Source organism: Salvelinus fontinalis, chromosome 14 (genome assembly GCF_029448725.1).
Source record: "Salvelinus fontinalis isolate EN_2023a chromosome 14, ASM2944872v1, whole genome shotgun sequence".
NCBI classification, from domain to species: domain Eukaryota; kingdom Metazoa; phylum Chordata; class Actinopteri; order Salmoniformes; family Salmonidae; genus Salvelinus; species Salvelinus fontinalis.
This window is the reverse complement of record NC_074678.1, coordinates 37,449,586-37,465,596: the sequence shown is the minus strand read 5'-3', so window position 1 is coordinate 37,465,596 and position 16,011 is coordinate 37,449,586. Positions and strand designations below refer to the sequence as shown.

Sequence of the window (16,011 nt, the reverse complement as noted above, 5' to 3'; positions counted from 1 at the left end):
CCACCATACCCCTCCTCCTGCCTCTACACACATGGACAGGGGGTTCCGCTGGAGAACAAACAGTAGTCCCACAAGGGGGATTCCCACTGACTGACCCCACCTCTAGAGGGCACTGCCCACCACAAACTGCTCTGTTTCAACCCAAACAGCATGGAGAGACATACTGAGTTTACATACTGTTGATGGGCAGAGATTCACTCATGTCCTACTGTAAACAACATCACAGGATTGTACCACTCATATCACATATTCCTTTGTAGTATCACCTTAAAAATGTCAGGCACATCCATCTCTACTGTAGTATGGGTGGCAGCAACACATAAGCCTAGGTAAGATAGGGGAGTTCACCATTCACATTCCAAATAACGTGATATCACTCCAAACATATGTTGAAGGATTCTTTCTAGTCTCACCTCTTATAGAACGTTCAATAATCCGCCATGTCAATCAGCGTTACTCTGGACCCTGATCTCTCTTTTGACGAACATATCAAGACTGTTTCAAGGACAGCTTTTTTCCATCTACGTAACATTGCAAAAATCAGAAATTTTCTGTCCAAAAATGATGCAGAAAAATTAATCCATGCATTTGTTACTTCTAGGTTAGACTACTGCAATGCTCTACTTTCCGGCTACCCGGATAAAGCACTAAATAAACTTCAGTTAGTGCTAAATACGGCTGCTAGAATCCTGACTAGAACCAAGAAATTTGATCATATTACTCCAGTGCTAGCTTCCCTACACTGGCTCCCTGTTAAGGCAAGGGCTGATTTCAAGGTTTTACTGTTAACCTATAAAGCGTTACATGGGCTTGCTCCTACCTATCTTTCCGAGTTGGTCCTGCCGTACATACCTACACGTACGCTACGGTCACAAGACGCAGGCCTCCTAATTGTCCCTAGAATTTCTAAGCAAACAGCTGGAGGCAGGGCTTTCTCCTATAGATCTCCATTTTTATGGAACGGTCTGCCTACCCATGTGAGAGACTCAGACTCGGTCTCAACCTTTAAGTCTTTACTTAAGACTTATCTCTTCAGTAGGTCATATGATTGAGTGTAGTCTGGCCCAGGAGTGTGAAGGTGAACGGAAAGGCTCTGGAGCAACGAACCGCCCTTGCTGTCTCTGCCTGGCCGGTTCCCCTCTCTCCACTGGGATTCTCTGCCTCTAACCCTATTACAGAGGCTGAGTCACTGGCTTACTGGTGCTCTTTTATGCCGTCCCTAGGAGGGGTGCGTCACTTGAGTGGGTTGAGTTACTGACGTGATCTTCCTGTCTGGGTTGGCGCCCCCCCTTGGTTTGTGCTGTGGTGCAGACCTTTGTGGGCTATATTCGGCCTTGACTCAGGATTGTAAGTTGGTGGTTGAAGATATCCCTCTAGTGGTGCGGGGGCTGTGCTTTGGCAAAGTGGGTGGGGTTATATCCTTCCTGTTTGGCCCTGTCCGGGGGTATCATCGGATGGGGCCACAGTGTCTCCTGACCCCTCCTGTCTCAGCCTCCAGTATTTATGCTGCAATAGTTTATGTGTCGGGGGGCTAGGGTCAGTTGGTTATATCTGGAGTACTTCTCCTGTCTTATCCAGTGTCCTGTGTGAATTTAAGTATGCTCTCTCTAATTCTCTCCTCCTCTCTTTCTTTCTCTCGGAGAACCTGAGCCCTAGGACCATACGTCAGGACTACTGGGCATGATGACTCCTTGCTGTCCCCAGTCCACCTGGCCTTGCTGCTGTTCCAGTTTCAACTGTTCTGCCTGCGGTTATGGAACCCCTACCTGTCCCAGACCTGCTGCTTTCAACTCTTAATGATCGGCTATGAAAAGCCAACTGACATTTATTCCTGATTATTATTTGACCATGCTTGTCATTTATGAACATTTTGAAAATCCTGGCTCTCTCAAATTCTCTCCTTCTCTCTTTCTTTCTTTCTCTCGGTGGACCTGAGCCCTAGGACCATACGTCAGGACTACCGGGCATGATGACTCCTTGCTGTCCCCATTCCACCTGGCCTTGCTGCTATTCCAGTTTCAACTGTTCTGCCTGCGGTTATGGAACCCCTACCTGTCCCAGACCTGCTGTTTTCAACTCTTAATGATCGGCTATGAAAAGCCAACTGACATTTATTCCTGATTATTATTTTACCATGCTTGTCACTTATGAACATTTTGAACATTTTGGCCATGTTCTGTTATAATCTCCACCTGGCACAGCCAGAAGAGGACTGGCCACCCCTCATAGCCTGGTTCCTCTCTAGGTTTCTTCCTAGGTTTTGGCCTTTCTAGGGAGTTTTTCCGAGCCACCGTGCTTCTACACCTGCATTGCTTGCTGTTTGGGGTTTTAGGCTGGGTTTCTGTACAGCACTTCGACATATTAGCTGATGTACGAAGGGCTATATAAAATAAACTTGATTTGATTTGATTTGATTCTGCTTCTCCATGCTGGAGACAATATATACATGGCTGGAGATGATTCTCCATGCCGGAGACAATATATAAATGGCTAGAGATGATTCTCCATGCTGGAGACAATATATAAATGACTAGAGATGATTCTCCATGCTGGAGACAATATATAAATGGCTGAAGATGATTCTCCATGCTGGAGACAATATATAAATGGCTAGAGATGATTCTCCATGCTGGAGACAATATATACATGACTAGAGATGATTCTCCATGCTGGAGACAATATATACATGGCTGGAGATGATTCTCCATGCTGGAGACAATATATAAATGGCTGAAGATGATTCTCCATGCTGGAGACAATATATACATGACTAGAGATGATTCTCCATGCTGGAGACAATATATAAATGACTAGAGATGATTCTCCATGCTGGAGACAATATATAAATGGCTGAAGATGATTCTCCATGCTGGAGACAATATATAAATGGCTGAAGATGATTCTCCATGCTGGAGACAATATATAAATGGCTGAAGATGATTCTCCATGCTGGAGACAATATATAAATGGCTGAAGATGATTCTCCATGCTGGAGACAATATATAAATGGCTGAAGATGATTCTCCATGCTGGAGACAATATATAAATGGCTGAAGATGATTCTCCATGCTGGAGACAATATATAAATGGCTGAAGATGATTCTCCATGCTGGAGACAATATATAAATGGCTGAAGATGATTCTCCATGCTGGAGACAATATATAAATGGCTGAAGATGATTCTCCATGCTGGAGACAATATATACATGGCTGAAGATGATTCTCCATGCCGGAGACAATATATAAAGACAATATATAAATGGCTGAAGGTATTTCTCCATGCTGGAGACAATATATAAATGGCTGAAGATGATTCTCCATGCTGGAGACAATATATAAATGGCTGAAGATGATTCTCCATGCTGGAGACAATATATACATGGCTGAAGGTATTTCTCCCTAATGGGGACAATATATACATGGCTGAAGGTATTTCTCCCTAATGGAGACAATATATACATGGCTGGAGATGATTCTCCATGATGGAGACAATATATAAATGGCTGGAGATGATTCTCCATGCTAGAGACAATATATACATGGCTGAAGGTATTTCTCCCTAATGGGGACAATATATACATGGCTGAAGGTATTTCTCCATGCTAGAGACAATATATACATGGCTGAAGGTATTTCTCCATGCTAGAGACAATATATACATGGCTGAAGGTATTTCTCCATGCTGGAGACAATATATACATGGCTGAAGGTATTTCTCCATGCTAGAGACAATATATACATGGCTGAAGGTATTTCTCCATGCTAGAGACAATATATACAAACCTGAAGGTATTTCTCCATGCTAGAGACAATATATACATGGCTGAAGGTATTTCTCCACGCTAGAGACAATATATACATGGCTGAAGGTATTTCTCCATGCTGGAGACAATATATACATGGCTGAAGGTATTTCTCCATGCTAGAGACAATATATACATGGCTGAAGGTATTTCTCCATGCTAGAGACAATATATACATGGCTGAAGGTATTTCTCCATGCTAGAGACAATATATACATGGCTGAAGGTATTTCTCCATGCTAGAGACAATATATACATGGCTGAAGGTATTTCTCCATGCTGGAGACAATATATACATGGCTGAAGGTATTTCTCCATGCTAGAGACAATATATACATGGCTGAAGGTATTTCTCCATGCTGGAGACAATATATACATGGCTGAAGGTATTTCTCCATGCTAGAGACAATATATACATGGCTGAAGGTATTTCTCCATGCTAGAGACAATATATACATGGCTGAAGGTATTTCTCCATGCTGGAGACAATATATACATGGCTGAAGGTATTTCTCCATGCTAGAGACAATATATACATGGCTGAAGGTATTTCTCCATGCTAGAGACAATATATACATGGCTGAAGGTATTTCTCCATGCTAGAGACAATATATACATGGCTGAAGGTATTTCTCCATGCTAGAGACAATATATACATGGCTGAAGGTATTTCTCCATGCTGGAGACAATATATACATGGCTGAAGGTATTTCTCCATGCTAGAGACAATATATACATGGCTGAAGGTATTTCTCCATGCTGGAGACAATATATACATGGCTGGAGATGATTCTCCATGCTGGAGACAATATATACATGGCTGAAGGTATTTCTCCATGCTAGAGACAATATATACATGGCTGAAGGTATTTCTCCATGCTAGAGACAATATATACATGGCTGAAGGTATTTCTCCATGCTAGAGACAAAATATACATGGCTGAAGGTATTTCTCCATGCTAGAGACAATATATACATGGCTGAAGGTATTTCTCCATGCTAGAGACAATATATACATGGCTGAAGGTATTTCTCCATGCTAGAGACAATATATACATGGCTGAAGGTATTTCTCCATGCTAGAGACAATATATACATGGCTGAAGGTATTTCTCCATGCTAGAGACAATATATACATGGCTGAAGGTATTTCTCCATGCTGGAGACAATATATACATGGCTGAAGGCATTTCTCCATGCTGGAGACAATATATACAGGAGGTGCAGACTAGTACAGTACAACCCTTCATGCAGTAACTATATATTGGACACACTTACATAATAAAAATAACATTGAGAATTAATGAGACAGAGAGATGAAGTGTGCCTTCTGACCAGACCGAATCCATCAGATTGACAAGAAGTACTGCATGTATAATCATAGCTGTCATGGAAAGCGAAGAAAAGATGCCTTTGGCAGTCCGTTCATATTGATGAGTGTTCTAACAAAATGAGAATGGTGCCAATTCAAAGAAAGTGAGGATGTTTCACCTGAGCACATTTTCATATATTTTTTGTAAGTTAGGACCAAGCTCTTATTTTCTATGATGGCCTAGGAACAGTGGGTTAACTACCTTGTTCAGGGGAAGAAGAACAGATTTTTACCTCAGCAGCTCGGGGATTCGATCTTGCAACCATCTGGTTACTAGTCCAACGCTCTAACCACTAGGCCACCTGCCGCCACATTATGAGCTGACATGGGTGAACGTCAAAGAGCTATCGATCTTAAAGCAAACAAACTAATGTCACTGGTGCTCATAATATGACAGTCTGGTATGGTAATCTGAGCTGGTGGAGAGCATCCTCACTTTCATTTTGACAGTCTGGTATGGTAATCTGAGCTGGTGGAGAGCATCCTCATAATCATTTTGACAGTCTGGTATGGTAATCTGAGCTGGTGGAGAGCATCCTCATATTCATTATGACAGTCTGGTATGGTAATCTGAGCTGGTGGAGAGCATCCTCACTTTCATTATGACAGTCTGGTACGGTAATCTGAGCTGGTGGAGAGCATCCTCATATTCATTTTGGCAGTCTGGTATGGTAATCTGAGCTGGTGGAGAACATCCTCATATTCATTTTGACAGTCTAGTATGGTAATCTGAGCGTGAGGAGCAAAAGAAAACTGACTAGAATAGTAAACACAGCCAGCAAAGTAATTGGTCAACCACAGGCACATTTAGCAGTCTGTTCCGCAAGGCAAACAAAAAGAAGGCCCTGGCTGTCATTGGCGATCTCTCACACCCTCTCTACACCCTCAGTTCGAGAGGCTTCCCTCTGGCCGGCGCTTCAGAACTCCCATGGCCAAGAAGAACGTGTTCAAACATTAATTTGTTCCTTGTGCTTTTGGGTTACTAAATGCAAAGTAAATTGTGTACTTATCTATCCAGTGCAGTTGGGACAGTGGTTGTTTGTGAGTGAATGTATTAATGTCCTCTATGTTGTTCGTGTACTGTATGCAACATGATGGACTGACTGGTTAAAATGTGTATGATGTGAGAATGTATGTATATGTGATCCTTTAAATGGAAGCTGATGCCAAATAAAAGTTTACATCCTGGAAGGACAATAAAGTTTTATTCGATTCTATAACACAGCAGAACTGGGTTCAAATGCTATTTGAAATCTTTTAAATATATTGAGCGTTTGCTCTAACTTGCCTGGAGTGCCAGATGGGCAGGGTTTGTCGTTTTGGTCCATAAAACCACATAAGCGCAATCAGACACATACAGTATGAAGTATTTTTTATTATTTTAAAAACTGTTTGAATCCAAGACTGCAACATGGTCAGTAACTTCAAGGGATAGCAAGCAATAATGACATACAGCAGCATACAGCCAGCTCTCTCCTCTCCTGCTGTGTGGCCTCTTTCTGATAGACAAAATAAGGTAAGGGGATATGGTGGTTAGGTATAAGTATAGGGGGTATACAACAGTAGGGGTTTAGCAGCTTGTGTGTGGCCCTGGTTGTTAGATAGAGTGACAGACGGAGGCAGACATGTTGTTTTTTTCCAGAGAGAGTGAGAGAGAGAGAGAGAGAGAGAGAGAGAGAGAGAGAGAGAATGAGAGAGAGCGAGAGAAGGAAAAAGAGACAGAGACAGAGACAGAGAGAGACAGACAAAGACAGACAGAGACAGAGAGAGGGGTTAGAGAGAGAGAGAGAGAGAGAGGGAGGGTGGGTGGGTGGAGCAGGAAGAGCGGAGAGAGGGAGAGGGGGGGGGAGAGAACGAGAAGGAACACCTGCTCCCCATCGAGATACTGGTGTGAGATTCCAAAGCTGGAAATACAGACATATACCCCCCCACACTCGAGGAAGGGGAAAACACATAGGCTATATGAATACAATGATTCATATGTAGGAGGATAAAACTGTCATTTATAAGGCCTTAGTAGAGTAGCTGGTTCAGCTTAAAATCTTGGTGGGTTTACGCGTGGAAAAGTGGATTATATACTGTTAATAACACTTACATCCACATTTAGAGAGCCAATGGCAATGCGAGGTAGATTCTGACAGCCTTGTCTCTGTCTCGGACTCCAGTAGGGCTATTTAAAGCCTCATACACACAGCTCCCTGGCTCCAAAACAGACCTGGCTCCTGGGTTCACTACACTACACCTAACGATGACATCAGACAACACAACGTGTCGCATAGTGGGAATTGTGAGAATTTGCCTTAATTGTTTTGCCATTTTAGTTAAATATAGCATGGACCAGGTTGATTGAGTGTTTAAACTACTAAAAGCTTGGAGGGTGCCTGGGGGTCAACTCAATTTCAATTCAGGAAGTAAACTGAACTGAATGAATTTAAATGCAATTAACATCAACACTGGATTTCCGTATAAAACTTAGAGGTAAATCTATGTCTCTGTGACAAGAAGACACTCAGACAGACATGCCTGCTGCCTTCCGTCCCAGTGGTTTATGGGAACGACTGCTGAAAGCAGAACAAAGCTCCCCAAACACTGCTGTGTTGACCCAGGGAAATGCCACTATGTGAGGAGTGAGTGCCATGTCAAGACTATAAATAATCTGCTGCAGAGTCTGTCCAGTGTCCAGGACACAGAAAAGTCTCCATTTGCACCCTGAATAGGCTTCCAAAATTGGACCCTATGCCCTATATAGTGGATTTTCTTTGACCAAGGGCCACAGGTATTACTGGACTATATATGGAATAGGGAGCCATTTCAGGCGCAACCTCTTCGGCCAAGGGGGCAGTATTTTGAGGTTTGGATGACAAGTGTGTCCAAAGTAAACTGCCTGTTACTGATATTCATATGCATGGTAGTATTGGATAAAAAACTCTAAAGTTTCCAAAACTGTTACAATAATGTCTGTGAGTATAACATAACTGATATGGCAGGTGACAACTTGAGGGAAATCAATCCAGGAAGTGGGATTTTTTTTTGATGTGAGTGGTTTTCCATGGTATGCTTTCGCCGTAAAGTCTTTTTGAAATCTGACAAAGCGGCTGGATTAACAAGAAGTTAAGCTTTTAACTGATGTATAACACTTGTATTTTCATTCATGTTTATTATGACTATTTCTGTAATTTGAATTTGGCGCTCTTCAATTTCACCGGATGTTGTTGGCGTCAGCATTCTTCCCACCTTGGCGTCAGCATTCTTCCCACCTTGGCGTCAGCATTCTTCCCACCTTGGCGTCAGCATTCTTCCCACCTTGGCGTCAGCATTCTTCCCACCTTGGCGTCAGCATTCTTCCCACCTTGGCGTCAGCATTCTTCCCACCTTGGCGTCAGCATTCTTCCCACCTTGGCGTCAGCATTCTTCCCACCTTGGCGTCAGCATTCTTCCCACCTTGGCGTCAGCATTCTTCCCACCAGAAACAGTTCTGAAGAGTCTGTGCATATATTATGACAACATCTTGTGATGTTTTAGTTAGTTTTGGACTTTGGTACGTTTTTTTGGGGTTGTTCAAGGACACACATTTTTTTCTTAAGGAAAGTCTGTAGCCGAAGTATTGACCTATCCCAACTATTGACCTACCCGTGATAGGTCAATAGTTGGGATTCTTCAGTAAAGTGTTGTCATTCAACGACAGATGACTCGTTTTCATGCATATTTGTTCATTACGAAATACTGCACCAAACATGTCAAAATTAAAGACAGATTTCTTGAGTTATCTTAGATTAATTCTGACTATTTTGAGGAAGTGTATTCTGGCTACGGAGTCTCAAAATGGACAAACAGTACTATTGCCGGCTTTTTTCTTGTTTTTCAAGAGAATGTCTTTTAAGGGAGTATGCGAGCCGAGCTGAAGCATGCTGACAACTGCAGAGTGGAAGCATAGAGTACATTTCACTTGGCAAACACGACAAAATCCACTTAACTCTTGTTTATAATCTCCATAAGGAAAGGGAGGCAATTTTCCTAACTTTATACTGTTTCATGACAACTGCCAGAGTGTGATTTTGTTAGCAGCTACATTTATGGTACAGTGTTATTATTTACATGGCTAATTTGCAAGCCACTTAGCGAATCAATTAGTTGCAACAACCCATGCAAGGCTGTTGATCCTCCATAACAACTCCAACAACATGTTTCCTCCCATAAACTATACTGAACTCAACTCCGGTGTGAATATGTTGAATCCAATGGCCCTTGTAAAAAGAACACGTCTTTGACTAAATATAGTAATACAACACAAGGAAAGGCATTGATAGATCATGGGGAAATACTACCCTAAATTCAACGACACAAAGCTAAATCTTTGGTATATGGAAAGTACACCTAAATCATGCAGAATAAACACAAAGGGCACAAAGATTACTGTCCATCATTAACACATAATAACAAAGCAAGACACAGACCATGTGAACCAGCAAAACAACAACATATTTTTCAGTCAGTTTTCCACTGACCTTTGACCTGGAAGCATTTTATGGACCTGTGGCCTGAGATGCCTCCTCTATAATAAACACGACTGACACTTTGGCAGCTATATGGTCTGTCTCTCTGCTCATTAGCTCTGTTCAGATGTCAACATAGAGTAGAGCAGAGTAGAGGTAGTTACTAATCTAACATAAAACACAAGGGAAAGGGGAGATTGGGTATTATCGCTGAGACTGGGACTTGTATTTCCACTTGTATGTCAAAACATCCAAGACAGTGAAAGTAGCCAACCATGTAAGCATAACACCAGGGTAGGCTACATTCCTTGATTAGCTAGCTATATGCTAATAAGCGTTCAGAAATTCTCTGAATGAAATTAATGAGAGATAAATGAGAAATTAATGTGCGAGTTCCTCAGTAATATCTGTGTTCTGTTTCTGCATGTTCCTCTCTGAGTGTCAAACCGCCACATCGTTCTCCAACATGAATGAGTTATTGATCTGGGGCCAATCTCTATTCCTCTTGGCAACCTCCCACCTCTAACACCTGTATCCAGATTATGACTTCATTACATAGGCATTGGATTGATAAATCAGATCCAAATAGCCATCAGCACTTGAGCTAGCAGATAAACACTTTCCAAGTCCCGAGGCTCATTATTCTATCACACATTGCTATTCCACTATTGCCTGCTTCACCTTATTGGATGGGACAAGCTGAGCCAAACCAAGCTGAGCTATACTGGGCTGGCCTGGTTACGCATCCACCGTATTTGCTGGAACCATGCTGCAAAGGACAATGTAAAAATGAAATATCTGAGCCAGCACAGTTCATTTCACTTCAGCCCTATTATTGTAAACCAGGCATCTGTCTCTGTGTGGTTCCAATACAAAGGGTAAGCTAAGTAGTAACACTATAGCTTGTCAACACTTAGAATTGGTCACAGAGTCAAGAGTTCATTGCACACAAATGTAAAGATTGACTTAGCCCACAAGACAACTAGCAGACAAAGGGCTGTGAGTAAACTTCCAGCCGGCTTTATTGGTTTGCCCTTTTCCTGTCGCAGGGTACACTGCAGATGTGGGGAGGGTTAAACACACACACTCACTCACACAGACAGGCCAAAGTCCTACCAGACACTGATTACCCAACAAGGGATCATTTTACATTAAGCTGCCTGCCTTTACACCAGGTAGCTACTGACTTGATATCTGTTTTGGTAACCAGGATGTTATTGCTCAGCTACATACAGTACTACAGATGACGTACATAAATTGAAGACAGAAAAATTGCCAAATTCAGATGAGTTATTATCGTGTACTTACTATGTACTGGTAACATGTTATTATACACACACAACAAAAAACATTATTACATGGTACTATATGTGTGTAACTTTATGTTAAATGTGTATTTTACAACCAAATGGGATAGACCTTAGCCATCCACAGCTCCATTTGAGGGAGGCTGATTACCAAAGAGGAGTCATGTTGAAAGTGGTTCACCGCTGTGTAGGTTGTTTCACATGACCTGACCCACATGGTGTAACTTAGATGCCTGCGATTCAAACTGAATTCCTACGCTGCTCTATCGTTCTCTGCATACTTCAGTCTGAGACTGCCGTCATTGAAGTTGTTGGTGGTGTCGTCAAAATGAGGGGTGTTGTACAAGACAAAGTCTGGGAGGTACTCAGATCCACAATCACTGCGGAGAAGAAACTAAAGTCTGTGGGTGTGGCATAACGTTTGGCAGGAGCAAAGAGTCTGGGTAACCAGGCAAGTAACTTGATTCTTCTCAGGTCCATTCATTCATACTCAGACTTCACTTCTCCCACCCCAGACACTGTGTAGTGGCCGTCCATGGCAGGGTATTCACCACAGACACTGTATAGTCGCCGTCTATGGCCGGGTATTCACCACAGACACTGTGTAGTGGCCGTCTATGGCAGAGTATTCACCACAGACACTGTGTAGTGGCCGTCCATAGCAGGGTATTCACCACAGACTCTGTAGTTGCCGTTTATGGCAGGGTATTCACCACAGACACTGTGTAATGGCCGTCTATGGCAGGGTATTCACCACAGACACTGTAGTGGCCGTTTATGGCAGGGTATTCACCCCAGACACTGCTCAGTGGCCGTCTATGGCAGGGTATTCACCACAGATACTGTAGTGGCCGTTTATGGCAGGTATTCATCCCAGACACTGTTTAGTGGCCATCTAGGGCAGGGTATTCACCACAGACACTGTTTATTGGCTGTCTATGACAGGGTATTCACCCCAGACACTGTGTAATGGCCGTCTATGACAGGGTATTCACCACAGACACTGTAGTGGCCGTTTATGGCAGGGTATTCACCACAAATGTGTCGTGTATTCACCACAGGCAAGAGATGGAAGTCATAACCAGGACAATACAAAAACTGGCTATAGACAATAACAAAAGCTTAATATTCAATGGTGGTTATATCTTACTCCAAGAGAGCGGTAGCAACTGTGTAATTTTCAGGCCCTCTGTCAAGTCTATGAGAGAGTTAGGCTAGTATTCCAGGCACACAAACCACTGGCTGGCTTCAGAGTCAACCACACACATAACAGTGAGTGATTGTCAAGCTAGGAACTCTCCTCTCTCCTCAGGAACCACCACTCTGCTCTCACTGCATGTCACTGCACTAGTGAAGCATACACTAACTCCTCTCAGTGAAAATCAAAGCAATCTTCTGTTATATACACACATCTATTACATTTCCTGGTCTACTCCATAATGGTCCCAGGTGGAATACGCACAATGCATAATTTTGGATAGATTAATGAATAATAGCCTATTCATACAAGACATTTACAAAAAAGGTGAGTGTCTGGCTACTGGCTTTGCTCTTTTACATCATATAGGGTTTTGTTATATGCAGTACCAGTCAAAAGTTGGGATACACCTACTCATTCAAGGGTTTTTCTTTATTTTACTTTTTTCTACAAAGTAGAATAACAGTGAAGATATCAAAAATATGAAATAACACATATGGAATCATGTAGTAACCAATAAAGTGTTAAACAGATCAAGGTAAGTGTTATATTTGAGATTCTTCAAAGTAGCCATCCCTTGGCTTGATGACAGGTTTACACACTCTTGGCATTCTCTCAACCAGCTTCATGAGGTAGTCACATGGAATGCATTTCAATTAACCGGTGTGCCGTCTTAAAAGTTAATTTGTGGAAATGTTTTCCTTCTTAATGCGTTTGAGCCAATCAGTTGTGTTGTGACAAGGAAGGGGTGGTATACAAAAGATAGTCCTATTTGGTAAAATACCAAGTCCATATTATGGCAAAAACAGCTCAAATGAGCAAAGAGAAACGACAATCCATCATTGACTGACCTTCATGTCTTAAAGTAATGTGGAAAATTTCAAGAACTTTGAAAGTTTCTTCAAGTGCAGTCGCAAAAACCATCAAGCACTATGAGTTAACTGGCTCTCACGAGGACTGCCACAGGAACGGAAGATCCAGAGTTACCTCTGCTGCAGAGGATAAGTTCATTAGAGTTACCAGCCTCAGAAATCGACAATTAACTGCACATCTCAACATCAACTGTTCAGAGGAGACTGCGCGAATCAGGCCTTCATGGTCAAATTACTGCAAAGAAACCACTACTAAAGGACACCAATAAGAAGAAGAGGCTTGCTTGGGCCAAGAAACACGAGCAATGGACATTAGACAGGTGAAAATCTGTCCTTTGGTCTGATGAGTCCAAATTTGTGAGGTTTGGTTCCAACTGCTGTGTCTTTGTGATACGCAGAGTAGGTGAACAGATGATCTCTGCATGTGTAGCATGGAGGAGGAGGTGGGATGGTGTGGGGGTGCTTTGCTGGTGACACTGTCTGTGATTTATTTAGAATTCAAGGCGCACTTAACCAGCATGGCTACCACAGCATTCTGCAGCGATACGCCATCCCATCTGGTTTGCGCTTAGTGGGACTATCAGTTTTTCAACAGGACAATGACCTAACACACCTCCAGGCTGTGTAAGGGCTATTTGACCAAGAAGGAGAGTGATGGAGTGCTGCATAAGATGACCTGTTCTCCACAATCACCTGACCTCAATCCAAATTAAATGGTTTGGGATGAGTTGGACTGCAGAGTGAAGGAAAAGCAGCCAACAAATGCTCCACATATGTGGGAACTCCTTCAAGACTGTTGGAAAAGCATTCCAGGTGACTACCTCATGAAGCTGGTTGAGAGAATGCCAAGCGTGTGCAAAGCTGTAATTTGGGTTACTACATGATTCCATATGTGTTATTTCATAGTTTTGATGTCTTCACTATTATTCTACAAAAAAAGGAAAGAAAAACCCTTGAATGAGTAGGTGTGTCCACACTTTTGACTTGTACTGTATTTATAAAGACAGCTTGGCAACGTTTCTTGCTTTGTTTTGCTCTGTGGTCTTAATGCTATTATGTTTCCATGTAGATTTCTATACGGGCTCAATAGTCCCAGCCAAATGTAACAGCACTGCATATACAACATGCCTAGATGTAAATATTCAATACACACATTTGGAATGTTTAGGCATAACTGCTATAGTGTATATTTTCAATCAGAGCAACCGCTGTGGTCAATTGCGCATCAGCCTGTCGGCCAGTCATCTGATTATGTACTGGACAGGTTCTACAGAATTGTAGGAATTATTATGTTTTTTGGAAACTGAACAGTTGTTCATTTTAGTCCGCGTTCCTTATCTGGAGGGTTTTTGATTCGAAACAATAGGAATTTCACTCCGACTGGATGACTGCCCTCCAGTTACACACTGTTTTTGGGTGTTATGGACAATTGATAGGAAATAAAGTATTATTTCCTTGCTATTATGCTGAATATGGCATTATTTCCTTATATTTTGTTAACATCAGGGACTGTTCTAACTTTTTGATTAGACCGGTTGTTGGTAAAAGCCTCCAATAGTCGGTACATTGTTGCGCTAGAAAACGTAGTCTCCAAATTGTACAGAACAGTTATGTGTAGCCTACGTGACAAAATGCCAAAAAAAAGAAAAAAAAGCTCTGCTATAAGGGGTAGCAGGGGAATGATGGGAGAGAGAGAGAGAGAAAAGAGAAAGCTTCCCTTTTCGTTCTTCAAGCAGCCAGTACCGGGTTGACAGGATTAGCTGGCAGATCAATTGTGCGCGCAGCATGACGGTTGGAGAGGTCAAAGCCACGACCACTGGCTGTACGCGAGCGCGTAACAACATTGAGCAAGATCAATGCTGAATTTAACACCCAATTAATTCATATACCATCCATTACAAACGATCAATTGAGCCGAACAGTTTGCTTCAGTTTTTTGGCTTCATGTTCTTGGCAACCTGGTTACAATCTCTGTTTTACATAATTGCTTGCTAAGATTAGGCTGGTGCTGATCAGTGTCCTCTATAGTTTCAAGGAAAATGCCTACAAGCTAAATAAGCTCCGCTGATTCCTTTCACAGACCTGTCAGAACAGGTATACAGGTCTGGTAAAGGAAAATTGGTTAAATTGCACTTTCAAACTGGATATCCATTTCCGTTGCATTACTTCTATTTCTGTTTGTCTGCATTCTACAATCGAATAGTCTACATTAGGCTATGCATTTTTCTGTGAGGCTATTATTTCTTACTCACGTTATTGCTGTTGGAGAAACGTGTCCACTCCTTGTCCGTTGGGCTCCTAAATGCATTTGTATGCATTTGTCCAGGCAGCAGAGTTCTAAGTGAAAACAGAATTCCACGCAAGAGGATCCAGGTTCATGAGCTAGCCATTAGTTACATACAGCCAAAGGAAGCGTAACTGAAAGAAGAATGCCACCTCAGAATTTCCTCATTGTATGCAGTCCAAGGAGCAAGCACGGCTTTCCCACTCACTCAAAACTTCTCCCCCAACTCATTTGCTTTGCGGTTTCAGAGCGCAGTGATTATTTTCTCTCTCTCGAACTACCAAAGAGGCGCGCACGCAAGTAGACTGGTGACTGTAGATAGAAATCAATGTATGACGAGAAAGAGCAGTGCGACAAAGAATTGCAGTATTTAAATGTGATATTTACAGTGGCATAAGAGGAATCCGAGTTCGATGCTTTCTATTGAGTGGTCTCCAACAGACAGATAGAGAGAGAGCGCAGCCAGCTCTGTACTTAACCTCCAGGCTCAGCCTGGTCTCATAAACTAGACGTAGCATAGTAAACGTAAATCCGGCACTCTCAAATTAGTATAATATATGTTTAGTATGGTTACATAAGACAGAAAGTTACTTTAAGGCAAAAAGTAAATATAATGGTTGGTTGAGCAGATGGGTGAGCATATAACGGGAATATCTAGCAACCCAAATGTTGAGTGTTCGAA

The 16,011-nt window shown here is 42.2% G+C and overlaps 1 protein-coding gene across 2 annotated transcripts in view; it reads right to left on the bottom strand.

Annotated features, from left to right (window-relative positions):
* LOC129810766 (collagen alpha-1(XXIV) chain-like) overlaps positions 1-15,808 on the bottom strand; it is a 234,889-nt gene extending 219,081 nt beyond the window's left edge. For both annotated transcript variants that reach the window (XM_055861629.1, XM_055861630.1), the window contains exon 1: positions 15,298-15,808. In XM_055861629.1, the coding sequence (XP_055717604.1) occupies positions 15,298-15,353 (56 nt within the window). In that variant the 5' untranslated portion in view covers positions 15,354-15,808. The remainder of the gene's footprint in view (positions 1-15,297) is intronic.
* Between the last annotated feature and the right edge of the window lie 203 nt (positions 15,809-16,011).